The 15,051-nt window shown below is 39.0% G+C and overlaps 1 protein-coding gene across 3 annotated transcripts in view; it reads left to right on the top strand.

Moving 5' to 3' along the window:
- The first annotated feature begins 902 nt into the window (after positions 1-902).
- PTPN21 (protein tyrosine phosphatase non-receptor type 21) overlaps positions 903-15,051 on the top strand; it is a 50,521-nt gene continuing 36,372 nt past the window's right edge. The window contains exons 1-2 of one of the 3 annotated variants that reach the window (XM_080395103.1): positions 903-4,215; positions 7,767-8,137. In XM_080395103.1, coding sequence (XP_080251229.1) covers positions 7,958-8,137 — 180 coding nt within the window. In that variant the 5' untranslated portion in view covers positions 903-4,215; positions 7,767-7,957. The other 2 variants (XM_080395105.1, XM_080395104.1) reach the window with 2 other exon arrangements.

Raw genomic sequence — 15,051 nt, 5'->3', positions numbered from 1 at the left:
TTCTTTCCTGGTTTTTGTAAAACTGGTTTATAAAGTCATGCCACATGGCTTAGGTAAGTATGGATACCATACAATTAACTACAAAGTTACTTTAAATAATGGTCTTTCTTAAAAAGCACAAAAATTGAAGATTTCAATAATTCATTTAAAAGCAAGTAAATAATGATAGAGCAATACACAAAGTATCAAAGTAACATTTAATGCCATATTACAGCTATGCTATGAAAGTATTTTAGTATTGAATTTTAATTTTGTGACCTCACACTAGACTGATAAGAAGCCTTAAAACAGCACACTTTTTGGTTTTTTTCTAAGAAAGAGGCTGCAGTATCTACTCATCTTACTGCTACAAGGGATCGGTTGCAGGGGCAGGAAGAACTATGTGGAGAAAACCCTTTAGGGCAGGTAACAGTAAGCAGAAGTCATGTTTGGGGCATACCATTATCCTTTGCACCAATGTCCCAGCTTCACTTCAGCTGATTTAGTGAGTAGTAACATTATAGAAAACCCAGCCTACAGATAAAGGGTCTTTTGCAAGTAATGCCGCTGGGTAAAACAAACTCCAGGCATTGTAGTTAACCGCTGTATTAATCTCTTTCTGCATCACTGCTCCTAATATAAACCAAACATCATACAGAGATAGCCTAGACTAATTGTTGCTAATGATCTGAGCTGGCTGCCTGACTGTATTTATAATACACTGGTGTTACGGTGAGATACTAGTAACAGATCAGTTTAGTTGCAACATTCCATTTTAACCTTCAAGAGATGCATTTTGCTCTCTTAAGATTTCAAGTAAGTTTTATTACTTTATTATTGGAATAAGAAAAGTCATTATTGAAGGACAGAAATAGGAATTGAATTTTTTTCATAACTAACTAATAGATTTGCCTTAGAAGGAAATACCGTGTTCTAAAAAAATATGTATCCATTGCACGTAACAACAGGACAACAGGAGCTCATTGTTTCAAGCTCAGAACTGCATTATGCATAGGAAAACTGCCTGTTTTCTTCTAATCTGAGAAATTCTATAATCTTAATTAGTTATGTAGTAGAACATGGGTCAACATTTCAGAGTGCCTTATAAGTAAAAATGAATCTTGCAGACGTGAAATTTTAGGCTTTCAAGCATATAATGGACATATTGTATGCTCATTTTACTAGCACCTTCCATTCTCTCCGCCACCATCAAGAAATATCTAATGATCCATAAAGACCGAACTATCTCTTGTTTTTTCACAAATAAGAAATGGAATGATGCAAAAACAGGGAGGCTTCAGAGACAGAGGCAAAACATAGAAGTGATGAATAAACTGAATTTGTTCAGAGAACGGCTTTGAGTCGCATGTAGAATCAGAGGTATTTGGACTTTTCAGTTCATGAAGTCACTATTTTGCATGGCTAGTGAGTAAATCAAGTTATTTTTCCACATGACTTCTTCATTGTTTCAGCATCCTGGGAATGCCCCTTTAACTAGTAGCTTCAGCACTATCCTGCCTTCCTGCCTGTGTTTTTATCACAAATGAGTAACTCTCCACTAGGCCGAGGAATATATGCATGCATACCACTTTTCTGCCTGGAGGGTGACTGATTCTGCTTCCTGTTTGGCTCACTTCCAACTTTCCGTCTTACCATTAGTTAGTGCAAAGACCTGATGCTGGACAGAGGAGTTCCCAGAATTGGAACAAGGTGAATACTTGCGTCAGCCTTCACCCTGTTGGCTGATACACTCAACTGCAATCACATATTTGGACCAGGATGGAAAAAAAAATCAAAACTGTCCCAAAAGGGAAGATGTCAATAAGAACAAAGTAGCTTTATCCCTGCTCCACTATAAGCAGGCAGTATTTCAACCTAAAGGGCAGAAACTTTTCTTTGTACTTACAGAACAAGGGCTGCAAAATTCAGCTGTAGGATATTAGTCTTTTCCTCTCATAATCTTCAACAAGAGAATAAAGAGTACAGGAAAAGATGCAGGTATTTCTACCCAAGCATGTCATGAGTGTTGACCAAGGGTTAAAGGGGAGGTGCAGGAGCACAGCATAGTGCCCTGAGGCAATCTATGTCTTATTGATGTGTCTTTATCAGTGTTCATCACATGTTCATGGAGGCCTTTCTCTCTGTCCTTTTCAGTTAGAGTTGATAGTTGGAGCAAAGCAGATAATAGAGAGCTGATGAGGCAAAAAAATGAGATAGGGCAAAATGGAGAAAATGCAGAAAACCCCAATGTTAGGCTACAAACTGGAGTTCTAGAAAGCAGAACAAAAAAATTTAATTCAGGAATAAAAGTTTGATGAGCTTCAGGAGAAAATGTAGGCTGCAGAAGAGCATATTGACAATGTCCTAGTCATCTCTTTTAAGATGAGGTGTTGTCTTTAAGGTAAATGTGAAGAAAGAAAATGCAACAAGGATTAACTACGGAAAGTAAGAAAACTCTAACGAATGCAGCTTCTAAGCAGGGAATCGGGCAAGAAATGGGTGTGATTGAGATTTACAATAGGAAATGTGTCAGATGAGGATTAAGACGTTGTTTCCAGTACAAATTGTTTAGAAATAGGAGGAATTGTTGCTGTGACCCTGAATTTTCATGGCTTAGATTTGTCATGTGTTGTATTAGTCATTTTTCTCTGGCAAGTAACCATAGTTCTGGCCTGTAGCAGATACCATTAGAAAAGAGTATCTGTTTTGGTTAGTTCTAAGTTAGTTTATTTTACTCAATATAAAATTTCCCTGAACTTTTTTTGTTCTTTTTTTGGCTTATGGACTGCTCATCATAACTACGGCTGATGTATGGAGGGGGGAAAAAAAGAGATACTACCCTGATTTGAGGAAAGACCATTGTGTCTAAGAGAAATAACTCAGAAGAATTCATCATAGTACAAAATTACCTACATATTTCTTCTGAGACTAGTGTCCTGCTGAGTAACATGTTATTTGCATAGTCGATTTGCAGGTTAGACCTGCTCAGACAGTAGCATGTTTGTGCACTTTACATTACCAAAATACTCTCTAAGTTTTGCCGTTCACATGAGTCAGTGTTCACATACTCACTTTACCTTTTTCCTCATCCCTGATCCGTTTCAAGTTTGTATGTACTTTTGCCTGGCTCACATGGTGTGAAGAGCTGTAAAATTTGAAATTGCATACAATTGCTGATTTCATATGCACGCAAACACACAGCGATCTCCATATATTTGTGGGACTGGAGTGCAGCCCCTTATATGATGTTTGCATTAGTTAAACACTGTAAATATTACTTAATCGATATGCATTTAATACTTGCTAAGACAGTTGTTATTAAGGGCATAATTTCTACTGACACCTTTGGGAGTTTTAAGTCCAGGCAAGGGATGAAAGATCAGTCTTTAGCCTGCATTTTCTTGCTTTGTATATGACCAACAGCTGAAACTTTGCAAGGACTTTTGTTTTTAGCTGCAGACATAGATGCATGCACATAGGTCATTTGGTACGGCACATAAGGATTAAACCTTGAAAATATTTCCAAGCTGTGTGAAAGTAAGACCAACAGAATTTTTGGTAAGAGATTTGCCTTAATTGGAAAGGCTCAAAATAAATGATCATATGATTAAAAAAAGCAAGGATTGCCTGCTATTTGTTGTAACCCCTATTTCTGTAATGCCCCTGTAGCCAGAGAAGCAGCTGTTCATTGCTGACATTCTCCCTGCCAAGCATTCCAACTCTCTGAGGTAATGGGCTACAAGCATACGGGCCTTTGCTTTAATTCTTTCAGCGTATCCTTCCGCATGGATAGAGCAAGGGGAACGCCTCCAGGAAAAGAAATTAAATGCACACACACAGAGGCACACAGAGACTGGTGATTTGAAAATATTCCCGAGAACACAATCTGCACGCATGCAGCGCAGCGTCACATGAAAGAGGCTGCCTGAAGAGCTGGCTGGCACAGGTTTATTTTGTTGCAATATTTTCTTCCACCCCCAGCTCTTTCCTCAGTGGAATGATATCCAGAGCAAGTTTTTTGAGACAGGAAGTGAGGAATGTTTTCACTATGAGTGATCTGAGAGGAAGGTGGGTTAGCCGAGATAGCAGCTGTTTCGGACAAGAGGAATACAGTAAGTCAGTTCCCGAGGAATACAGATGAGACGGCTCTGGGAAAAAGAGTCTTGGAGCGCTGTGAGGTTTCTTCGGCTACACGTATGTGAAAGGAGACAGGGTGTCTTTGGATCGCTGCACAAGGTAAGGGGAAAACAGGAGGCACAGGAAAAAAAAAAAAAAAAAACAACAACAACAAAAAAAGGCAGGTGATCTTCTCTGCTGTGTACTGTAAGACTAAGGAGTTCCAAGCATTTACTTTTTGAAAAGTAAAGGCTGTAGAATTGTGCTTTTGGAGGTGGGGGAGGTTTGAGATATGCACTTGTTGTTGCTCTTTCAGTCCAAGAGTCATGTCAAAGATTAACTGGTAAAACAAGGGGAGGGTGGAGTATTCTGATTTTTTTGGCTCCCCAAATATTTCTGAAAGCAATAGATGTATTTTAAGCATTTGAAATAATAGGAACCCTTTTCCACCGTCATATGTTGCAGTTTCACCTTCCTTGCTGTCATTCATGCAGGCTGTTCAAAAATTCTTTGTAAAATAAAATGCTAATTATTGAGAGGGGAGTGGGAAGTGTCAGTAAAGGGGAAAGATACCACAGTACTCAGTAATTGTTCACCAGTCGTGGCCACGTTGCTGAAATTATAATACAACATTTTAGAAACTACCTGTTTGTGTTGAAATATAAATGTACAAAGTTTGGCCAATAAAGACATTTTTAGCTGTTGCATGAAAATTCCAGGCTTGCTAAATAAAGGCTTGTTATTGTAGAGGTCATCAATGGGATTTGTAACTCCTGTCAGTATGTAGTTCTTTTTTGTTAAAGTAGCTTTATAACAACATAGATGTGTCCGAATTCAAAGTAATGCAGAAGGCAAACATGAGAGCGCCTAGCACTGCAGAAAGCACAGCTGTGTTTGCAAGAAGCACACATGGCTAGCAGTAGAAGTTACTGAATGATACCTCAGTGTTACTCATCAAACTTGCCTTTGTTCTGCAGCACTTATTGTATGTCAGGAATTTTTTTTAGTTGGCCTTTTGTGGCACGGACTGGAAGTTAGTTACTGAAGTTTTCCTTGTTATAAACGTGTTTCAGAAGAAGTAATGAAGATTATGTCAGACATGTACTGAGTTAAATTGTTTAGCATAAATACATAAATGCTCAGTAAGGCAATAAATGCAAACAACAGCTCACAACCTGAAGAGTGCTCCTGGCACGTTCTGAAAATTCTGCTCTAAACTCCTTTCCTATGCTTGCATTGCTACCTGTCTGCATAGGGCAATAACTGAAGGGCTGAGATTGCCTCATGTCAGCGTTAGATGGTTTGGAAATGTCACCTGTCAGGTCAGCCTCTGGTTAGCCTTTCTTATTTTTCTTTTTCTTTCTTTTTTTTTTTTTTTTTTTTTTTTTTAAATGCCCTTAGAATACTTTTCTAAGGGCCTGAAGGGGGCATAAAAGTTTGGAAGTCTTTCATATTCAGTGGTACTACATAACAACTGAGATTAAAACAGCACTGTGCTTTGACCACAGCTTTCAAAAAGATGAGTAAGTTGGTTTCTCTCGTTGCTGCAGCACTGAAGAAAGTGCGTAACTGTGCAAAGAATGTATTGGAAAATGGGCCTCGGGGACGTGAGCTGAGGTCAGTCAGCCAAAAGTTACTCTGCCAGGAATAAACCCAGTGTGAGATTCTGCTGGCAGTGGGCAGGAAAATAAAAGCTTGTCTGTACAGCATTCCCTGCATGCTGCTCCAGGGAGGCAGGATTTGGAGGATCAAAGTGCGGAGCGAGGAATAAAGTGGGGAGTCCCTGCGTATCCCTAAATTTTTCAGGCAAACCTGTTGCTATCAGTTATTTATTCTGCAGCTGCATGCAAAAATAAACAAGCTGGTGTTTGGGTCAGGGTTTTTTTTGATTCAATTAAGCTTGTAGGTGGTATCTGTTGGGGATGGAGATTGTGTAGGATGGTAGAACTGCTTCCAGATTATTAGAAATGTGGTCATGAGATATGCTTATTGTCATTCTTTGGACTAGGGTTGCAAAGATGTTGAGGAAAAATGCAATGCTGCCTCCTCCTCCTCCCTGTGAGGCCTTTGGCACCTTTCTGCCTTCCTTCCCGCTGTGCCGGGCTGCTTGCGAGGGACTAGGGAGTGGGATAGGAGGCTTTCAGCCGCATTTGGGGCTGTGTCGAGTAACACGTAGTTTCTAGGTACATATACAAATGTAAAAGTATAGCTACACCTTGGAGTTTAAACACAGGTGCGCTAGGAAGACCAGTCCGTTTCCCCCACTCCAAAGAAACGCATATGCTCACGTTATTCCTGTCTAAGTCAAAGAGTCTTCAGAAATTAAATTATACCTTTTAAAATGTGTTACTAATACATACCAGCCTGAAAAAAAAACATGTAGGCCGTTGTTTTCCCTTGCAGGCGGTGCGGCGCTGCCACTAGGGGTCCCCGGGCAGAGCTCCCACCGTGCGGGGAACCAGCGCGGCGGGCGGCGGGCGGGGCCGGGTCTCGGTGCCGGCCGCCAGGCGCAGGGCGCTCGCAGCGGTGCGCGGTGGCCGCGCCCCCCCGGTAGCGCCGCGGGGGGACGGTCCCGGTCCCGGTCCCGGTCGCAGGGGCGCATCGCCCCCGCCCCGCGGCGCAGCCCTCCAGCGGTGGCTGTGTCTGCAGGGTGGGCTATAGCCGCAGCGCCTGCCCTCCCTCAGCGCACGGGCCTGTGAGACCCGCCCCGCCCCCCTCCCCCGTATATTAGCGAATGTTTTTATTTCGCATGTGCTATTGCAGACCAGCGCTAGTAAGAGCAACTACTTTTGCGGGAAGAAGGTGCTTGACAGAGGAGAAAGGCGAAGCCTGTTGTGTTACGGGGCTGACAGGAGAGGAGGCGTGAAGGTGTTTACAAAAGGTGGGGAAACGGGTGGCTGCCTTTCGACTAGGAGTAAGTGTGTTTTTCAAGGAAAAATAAGAAAACGAATGGTGTTCAGAATTCACATGCTCTCTCGGCAAGGCAAAGCGTGAACTGAAACATCACACAGCACTTTAGCATAAGAACGAACGGTACAGCTAGCTGTAAATCAGGGAATATTGGAGGAGTTGGATTTTAATTGTTTGGTAGGAAATGGCTAAGGTGTGAGCATTAATGCCTCTCTTCCTGTTTTTTTGTGGTGTATTTTTTTTTTTTTTTTTTTTTTTTTGGGGGGGGGGGTGGGTGGGTGTCCTTAATCGTTTTTGAGACTGGGTTTTGTGTTTAATCCAGCAGATAGCAGCTGAGGCTGCATGCTGCTCTGAAAAACAAGCCAGGTTGCTGGATTTGCTCTGAAAGAAAATGGTTTTTTTCAGTGTTAGAAATAGCTTAGGCAACTCAGACTTTGTAGATGTATTTATTCAAGTATTGATTCAATTTAGAAATACTTACTTTAAGGCATTGCAGCCACATTTGATTAAGACTCATTATTAACTAGCCAGTTTAAAAAAATACCAACTTGCCAAAGACTGGTGTCACCTGTGGAAAAACCAGAAACTCTGGTGCTTATTTCGTTATTTGAATGCGTAACAGCTCTGCATTTTGGAAAGTATGCTCATTATTTAGATTTAGAGAAACTACATGTGTTATATTTCCCATGTTGCTATTCTCCTTCCAGTGAAAGTATTTCTCATTCTTGTATCCATTCTCTTTCTCTCCTGCTCCTTACTAGGATTCCAGTGAATGCCCCTTCTACTTGTCTCTTGGTGGAAAGCTTGCTTGTATTTAATGGATTCTGCTGCTGGTTGATCTCTGGAGACATTACAGCGCCTTACCTTTTGAGAGGAGATAGCTGCTTGTCCCTTCTCAAGGTCTCAGTGGTCATAGCTTTTTATCAGTAACCATCTGTGGAGGAAAAAGAAGATGCCGCTACCTTTTGGGCTGAAATTGAAACGAACTCGACGTTACACAGTATCCAGCAAGAGTTGCTTGGTGGCTCGTATCCAGCTGCTAAACAATGAATTTGTTGAGTTCACCCTGTCAGTGGAAAGCACGGGCCAGGAAAGTCTGGAAGCAGTGGCTCAGAGGCTTGAATTGCGGGAGGTAAGCGATAACTGTCGAGCAACGGTGTGATTTTTGTATCTGGTGCTAGATGACCTGTGTGGTGAATCCTTACCACTTGGGGCAATCAGTTTATTTTCTGGAGCAGCTATCCTGTGTTCCTCTCTTTTTCTTCATCTTCTGGTCTTGATGGAGACCTGGGCTACTCCAAAACAATTGCAAAACTTACGTTACAAAGCTAGGGAATGCCCAAGGGGAAGACATGTGAGAAGTGGCAGGGAATAGAAGATTAGAATGATAAACAAAGCAACTGGTTTTTAAACCTGAAAATGCTGAAAGTGCTGTTTCAAAAGACCCACAAAGCAACAACAAAAAATATTTCTGCCTAAGCAACTTGGTTAAGAATTACTGCAAGGCTTGAGGCAACTTTTAGCTAAGAATATGAAAGTGTTATTTGCATGTATGTTGTTTTTTTTCTGATGGATTAGTGCTGTGAAAAGAACCTAAAGCACAAAACATGGTAGGTGTTCCAGTGACCAATTATTTGTATTGCTTGTTCAAATACCACAAACATGTTTGCAGACACTGTCTTGCAGCAAGCCTGTAGTCATTTAGAGGGAGTGCTGGCCTCATGAGGCAATACAGTTTGCACTAGTTGAATCTGTATATATCTGTGTAACCTGCCTTTTTCCAAAAAAAAATTCCTTACTTGATATATTGAAGGATCTTTTTGCAACTGAAATTTTCTCTTCCCTCACGCATTTAGTGATTATTCATACATCTCCTGTAGTGAGTTAATTACTTCTGAAATGCTGAGCCACAAAATGTTGTTTACAGAAATCAACAGTATTACTAACATAGGAACCAATGTAATTGTTCAGTTGTGTCGAACACAGGTGGATTTGGTTGCAGTAGCTGAATGCTCTCAATCCTGGGTAAACTGACATTTCCCACTACAAACTCAACAGGTTTAGTTCATTTTGTAGTCATTGAACTGTGACAGCAGGTGCACTTTTGGGGGGCAGGAGAGAGAAAACCTGTAATGAAAGTTTAGTGTTGCTAACACTGTTCTGAAAAACATGCTTTTGCTCTGTTATGTGGTCTGCCATATAATGGTGTTTTGAATATGGGATTTAAATACAGGATGAAAACCCTAGACTTAGGTAACCAAAATAAGAGTAATCATGAAAATAATTGTTGTCTAATAACTATGATTTTTTGAAATGTTATATTTCCATTGTGAAGCAATGGCAACTGCTTATAGCTTTGCTTAAATCTTGAGCAACTAAATATTAGACTCAATCCTGCAAACGTGTATTGCTGCACATGGCATGCATTACTGCAGGATTTCTTAATAGGAAATGCTATATGTTGTCAGTTGTTTTCAGATTTTTTTTTTTGTTTGGAGAATAATAAATAAATTAAATACATGTGAATCCATTAATCTCTAAGTGTTTACTGTGGTTGTTTTCAATCCTGCTATGCATTCTTGTAGATTCTCCAAATGTTTTTTAGTATACAGTTATTTTAGAAAAATGCAATTATGTGCAACAGTATGACTTGTTTTTTACTTGCTCCTTTAGCAAAGGGAGAATCTAACTACTCTTACAGCTTTAGTGTTTACTTAAAACACACCAGATATCATATATTTGAAATTCAGTTACTGTCATGTGAATGGATTTTGTCCGTTTTATCTATCCACTTTCAGATGTCACTGCTAAATCAACAGAAAGTAAAGAATTTTAAATATATTTGGTCTGCAAAATGCAGAGGCTTTGTCTTCCTGAATGATGACTGCTAGCTTTTATTGAACTAGTCACAGAGTGTTGGAGATGCAGGTTTTTTTCAGCTGTTCTTCATTATCTCTTTCTTGGGAGCTACTCCTAAAAATCTGTTTTAAAAAGAAAAAGAGAAATATGGCAATTTCCTCAATTAAGAGTCATATATCAGACTAAGGGAGTTGACAGTACACTATTGAACTCAGAGCAGATTCTTTCAGTCATGCATTCTTGCGTGGATTATTTTGGCAGGAAAATGTGTGGCAATAAAAGGGAATGGAAAACAGGGATATAAATTACTTTCCAGAGCTTGCATTCAAAAAATGTTGTTATGCCTTTAAATAGTCAATTTGCCAAGCAGATACTGGATCATTCCTGACTGCTTGCTTAGTAGAAAGTTCTCAGAAAGAAAAATTTGCTCAGCACTTTGCCTAAATCTGCAAAAAGAACATTAGTCCTTGATACTGTAAAACACTATCTATAAGGTATTGCTTATTGTTAATATACTAAGCACCCTTAAAGCATGAGTGTGAATACAAAATGTTAAACATGAAAGCATGATTGTTTATTTGAATACTGAGACTTAATAATGCAGTTACAAAAAATGAGGCATCAATTTTGCATTACTGGGATAGGGGCGCTACACAGTTATGACATGCAGTTCTCACGCACCTTCAAAACAGTTTATTGCAGGAGGTATTAGGGTAATAGGTCTACCTTTTTATACATTGAATGGTAAAATCTGTAAATATTCCTTTCTCTCCAGTGTAGTCTGCAATTACTGATTTTGGACAGTGAGTTGAATGGCTTATTTTGAATGCTGTGCTGTCTTTTAAGGTATTTGTTTTAACAGATCTTTATGGAAGTCAGTAATCTTCAAGTAATGGTTTTGCGTGGCTAAACACTGGTTTTCTTTTGATCTTTCAATTGGAACTTCTCAGTTTCCAAGTTGTATACTAGTATGGACACATAATTAGAGTTTAGGAAGTCTAAAGTATGTTGGTAATTTTATTTTTTTACTGAATGTTAGACTTTACAGAAAAGTGAAATGAATGCATTAAATTAAGAACAACATCTTCTAGTATTCCCAGAATGTGACTCATCAGCAATAGGTATGTAATCCAGCTCTCTTAAACGGAGAAACTGGGGAAAGAAGCCAAAGGGAACAGGGAACATAAGTTACTTACCCTTTGTAATCCAGCCTGATTTTATCCCATGAGAGTGCTATAACCAAACTCAATTTATGCAGAAAACTGTTCTGGAATTACAAGTTTTGAAAAACTGCTCAGAGCTCTGATTGTTAGCCACCTTAAAAAGTATGTGCAACACTGCTCATCTTGCATCTGGGGCATGAGTATACAAATTAAATACCTGAAAACACAGAATTATTTTAAAAAAAGTTAATCCAGCTAGATATCTATAGGATGTTTGGCAGGAGAAGTTACAACCGATTTACCTCTCTTGCTGGCTCTTCTTTTATTTCTGTTTTCTAGTAACACTTCTAAACCAGAAAGAAGGGGCAAATTCTGTTACTGTGTACAAGCAGAGTCTGACATAACTTCAGATATGTGGTAGAAATTTGGGCCCGAGTACAGCAACTAATGGTAGGGAACTTCACTGGACCGTGTGTGTTGTGCGTATGCAAGTTCCTGTGTTTGTTTTGGACATGAATAGGAAAGAAGAAATCAAGGTTATCCAAGTCCTGAATAACTTCAGTGTTCTGAAACAGTGCTTCAGATATGCTTGAACTACGCTGTAAAACTTTGCTCTGAATTCTGAAATATCAGCTTTTGTTTGGAGAAAATGCAAAAAAAAAAAAAACCCAACCTTCAATTCAGTGCAGTGGTTTCTTTAATGTGTGTTTTGCATACTTAAAGAGTGTTTTTAAAAGAAGACCAAGTGCAACCATAAATACTCTTACATGTATATGCATTGGTAAACATATTGACTGGCAAATAAAAGTGGGGCCAAGTCACGACAGGTGTCACTAACATGATTACGTTTATACCTTGTATCAAAGTCTGACAAAACTTCAGCTAATGCTTAGAGAAATAAGAGGAGAGGCAGTACTCAAGGTTGACTTGTTGTGGTTGCCTCTCTGAACCAAATTTTCCTTATAATTAGGAAAGAAGAAATTGTCATGGAGTAACACATATAAAAATGCAGACCTTCAGTGTTATCTAGTAAATTAACTAGTAATCTAGTTAATTTAAAAGACACTACTTTATTGAAAACTAAACTACTCCATCTAAACCATATATTAATTACAAGCATGCTGTAATTGTAAATTAGGAACAAAGATCAATTGAAGGACAGAGCAGTCAGCCAAAAATCAGTAATTGCCTCAGTGCTGCTATTGTAGTTTTCCTTTTTCTGAAGGAAAAAAGCTGTGCATTCAGGTATAGGATTTATACTCGGTCTTACTATGCTGAGCAGCACAAAATTAACATTTTTCCATGTGGCAATAGTGGCTATTAGGAACTGTTGCCCCTTATTTCTTCAGCTTTTTTATAAAGTTTGGTCATAATTTGAATATACCACTTAATTGTATTTTTTCACTGTCATGATGTCTGTGAATTGCTTACAGTTTTATACTAATTTTCATAGTATAAATTTTCTTCACTTCTGAAGCAAAGACATTAGTTCATTGTTTAGTCTTTTTAGACTACTTTGAAATTTTGCTTTTCCTGTTTTAAAGCAATTGGGATTTAAGTCCCTGACGAATGGGACCATGATACTCCTTTAACATCAGTGCTGTGTAAGGTGGGAATCAAAAGCAGATATGCGAGTCCATGGTTGTTGGACCATTGGACAGTGGTGGGAAAAAGTAACACGATAAAAAAAAAAAAAAAAAAGGGCATTTTTCTACATTTTTTGGTCAAGTTGATAACTGAACTGTTTCTGCAAGAGGTTAAAATATGTTTTGGATGTAATGTCTTCTATGCACTGTGAAGGTATTGGTCTTTAGCTGGTAAATTAGCTATTTACCTTTGTCTAATGTAGTGATGAATAGAATCTGCCTCACTTGTCAGAAGACTGTTTATTCAATATATTTGAAGGGTGTAAACCACAGTGTATTGTGATTTGTGCAATGTTTTCATTTGAACAAATCAAAATATGTTAGATTACGTTGCAAAGTATTGATTTCTGTTTATTTCTTATCCCTGCTGTTTTGCTTTGAGCTATAGATGGTCATTGCTTTGTTTAAATAGCATTTGTGAAACCTGTATTGGAGTAGTTAGGAGAAAATTGTGTGTGTGTTGGAAAAAAGATTTGCATTGTGAAAGAACTGAGACTCAAGACTGACTTTTCTCTGCATTCATATAGCTACCCTACTAAATGCTCCCTCCTGCAGCAACAGTTGAAGAATTTGTCAGTACTAGAACAGTAAAAACAATGTAAATCAAAATACCCTGAAGTGAGTAGCTTCAAGATGGGGAAAAGGGTGGGATTTTTATGAGGCTAGCCCACAGCCCCTCTTTTTCTGCAAGAAGAATTGGTCATGGTAGTAAGCAGAGGAGTGCGGCTCTCCGCTCAGTGGCTGGTGCGTGGCAAGACTGCCATGTATTTTTTTCTCCACCACTTCCAGGAAGTCTTGGATCTTGTGCACTGGCCAGTCCAGGCTGCTCCAAATCCTTTCTCCCCTAGAGGTTGGGAAGATTTCTGGAGGAGGTTGTCTGCTGTGGTAAGAGTTGAGTTTCTGGAGGATTTTCAAGACCTCTTGTCTCCTTCCATAGTTCTGAATGCTGGGAGTAGGGTAAAGCTTGCACTTGGTACCTGACAGTCATGCATAGTACAAGATTATTGACGCAGTTCTCCTGCATGCAATTTATTTAAACTGTGATGTCCTGATGGCAGGAGCTGTTTTATATCCAAGCATATAATAAAGTTAGACGCAGTGGAGCCCTTGGGCTAACCAGGATTTTGTAAAGTCCAACTGCAGTGATTATCCTTCAATAATGAGAAGGGGGTTTCAGCATTCTGTTCAGGAAAGTCTTATGGGTTGTTTATTTGTTTGTACCAGTGTAAAAAAGGAAAAGCCTGAAAATGCATGTTGATTGCATTCTTCTGTAAACTTGTTATTGTTTCCTTTTTTAAAATTTCTTGCCTCACGTCTTAGGATGGTGATTCCTCAGGTCACTGTACCCTTAAGGCAGGTAGCAGATCGCATTAATTAGAAGGTGCTGTATCAACAATTAGAAAACAGTTCTCTTTTCCAGTCTATTTGTAACCTGTGGGATAATCTGTAAGATTTATAATGTAAGATATGGAAATTAGCTGGGAAATATATAATTAAGTACATAGGTTCAAAGCAAACTTGTAACACTGCTATGCCTCAGGGAAATGTGTGGTAAAGTCTATTTGTCCTCTCTGCTACCGTCCACAAAAAGTGGCTGCTTTTTTTCCTTTAGTCTGAGGTTTTACAGAGAAATTATTTTCCTCCTTCTTCTTCTTCCTCTTTTTTTTTTTAAGAGGACAGTAATGGTGTTGTCTCAAAATCCTAGGGAGCATAACTTCATATTATGTTGCCAAAAAATGGAAGGAATAGTTGAGTTTGGGAATCATAATAGGTGTTATTAAATTCAAGTGAGAAGATTACACATATTTGATATCTGGTATACATTTGTCATTTTTATTTATTTCCTAGATAGTGTAAACGGTGACTAAAATAGATAACTGGTATATACAAATGCTGTTTAGATTAGAGCCAAAGTGGAATTGTATTTGGGATGAGGCTGATCCATATTAAGGAAAATAAAATGAAACGCAGCGGTTAGTTGTAGCTAACTCGTATCAGGCAGTCGGTACAGGGAAGAAGGACTATCATTTTACTGATTCCATTTCAAATTATAAAACAGATGAGGAACAGCAAAATATGCTTAATAGATGTGGAAACTGATGAGAATTTTAAGACTTAGGGCTCAGTTTTTAATGCTTTGTAAAAGATAACACTTTTTTTTTTTTTTTTTTTTTTAAGGTGTTAGGTAATTTACATCCCAGAATTTCTCAGTAAGCTGTTTGTCAGCACCAATTCTGTAATGACATACAATCATGTAATAGTTTGAGCTGGAAGGGACCTCTGAGGGCTGCATGATCCCACCCTCTGCTCAGGAAGGCCAGCTTGGATCGGGTGGCTCAGGCATTGCCTGGGTGAGTTTGGGTGCCTCCAGGGACAGA

The sequence above is a fragment of the Falco punctatus genome, assembly GCF_963210335.1.
Source record: "Falco punctatus genome assembly, chromosome: 7".
NCBI classification, from domain to species: domain Eukaryota; kingdom Metazoa; phylum Chordata; class Aves; order Falconiformes; family Falconidae; genus Falco; species Falco punctatus.
This window is presented reverse-complemented; position numbering and strand designations above follow the sequence as displayed.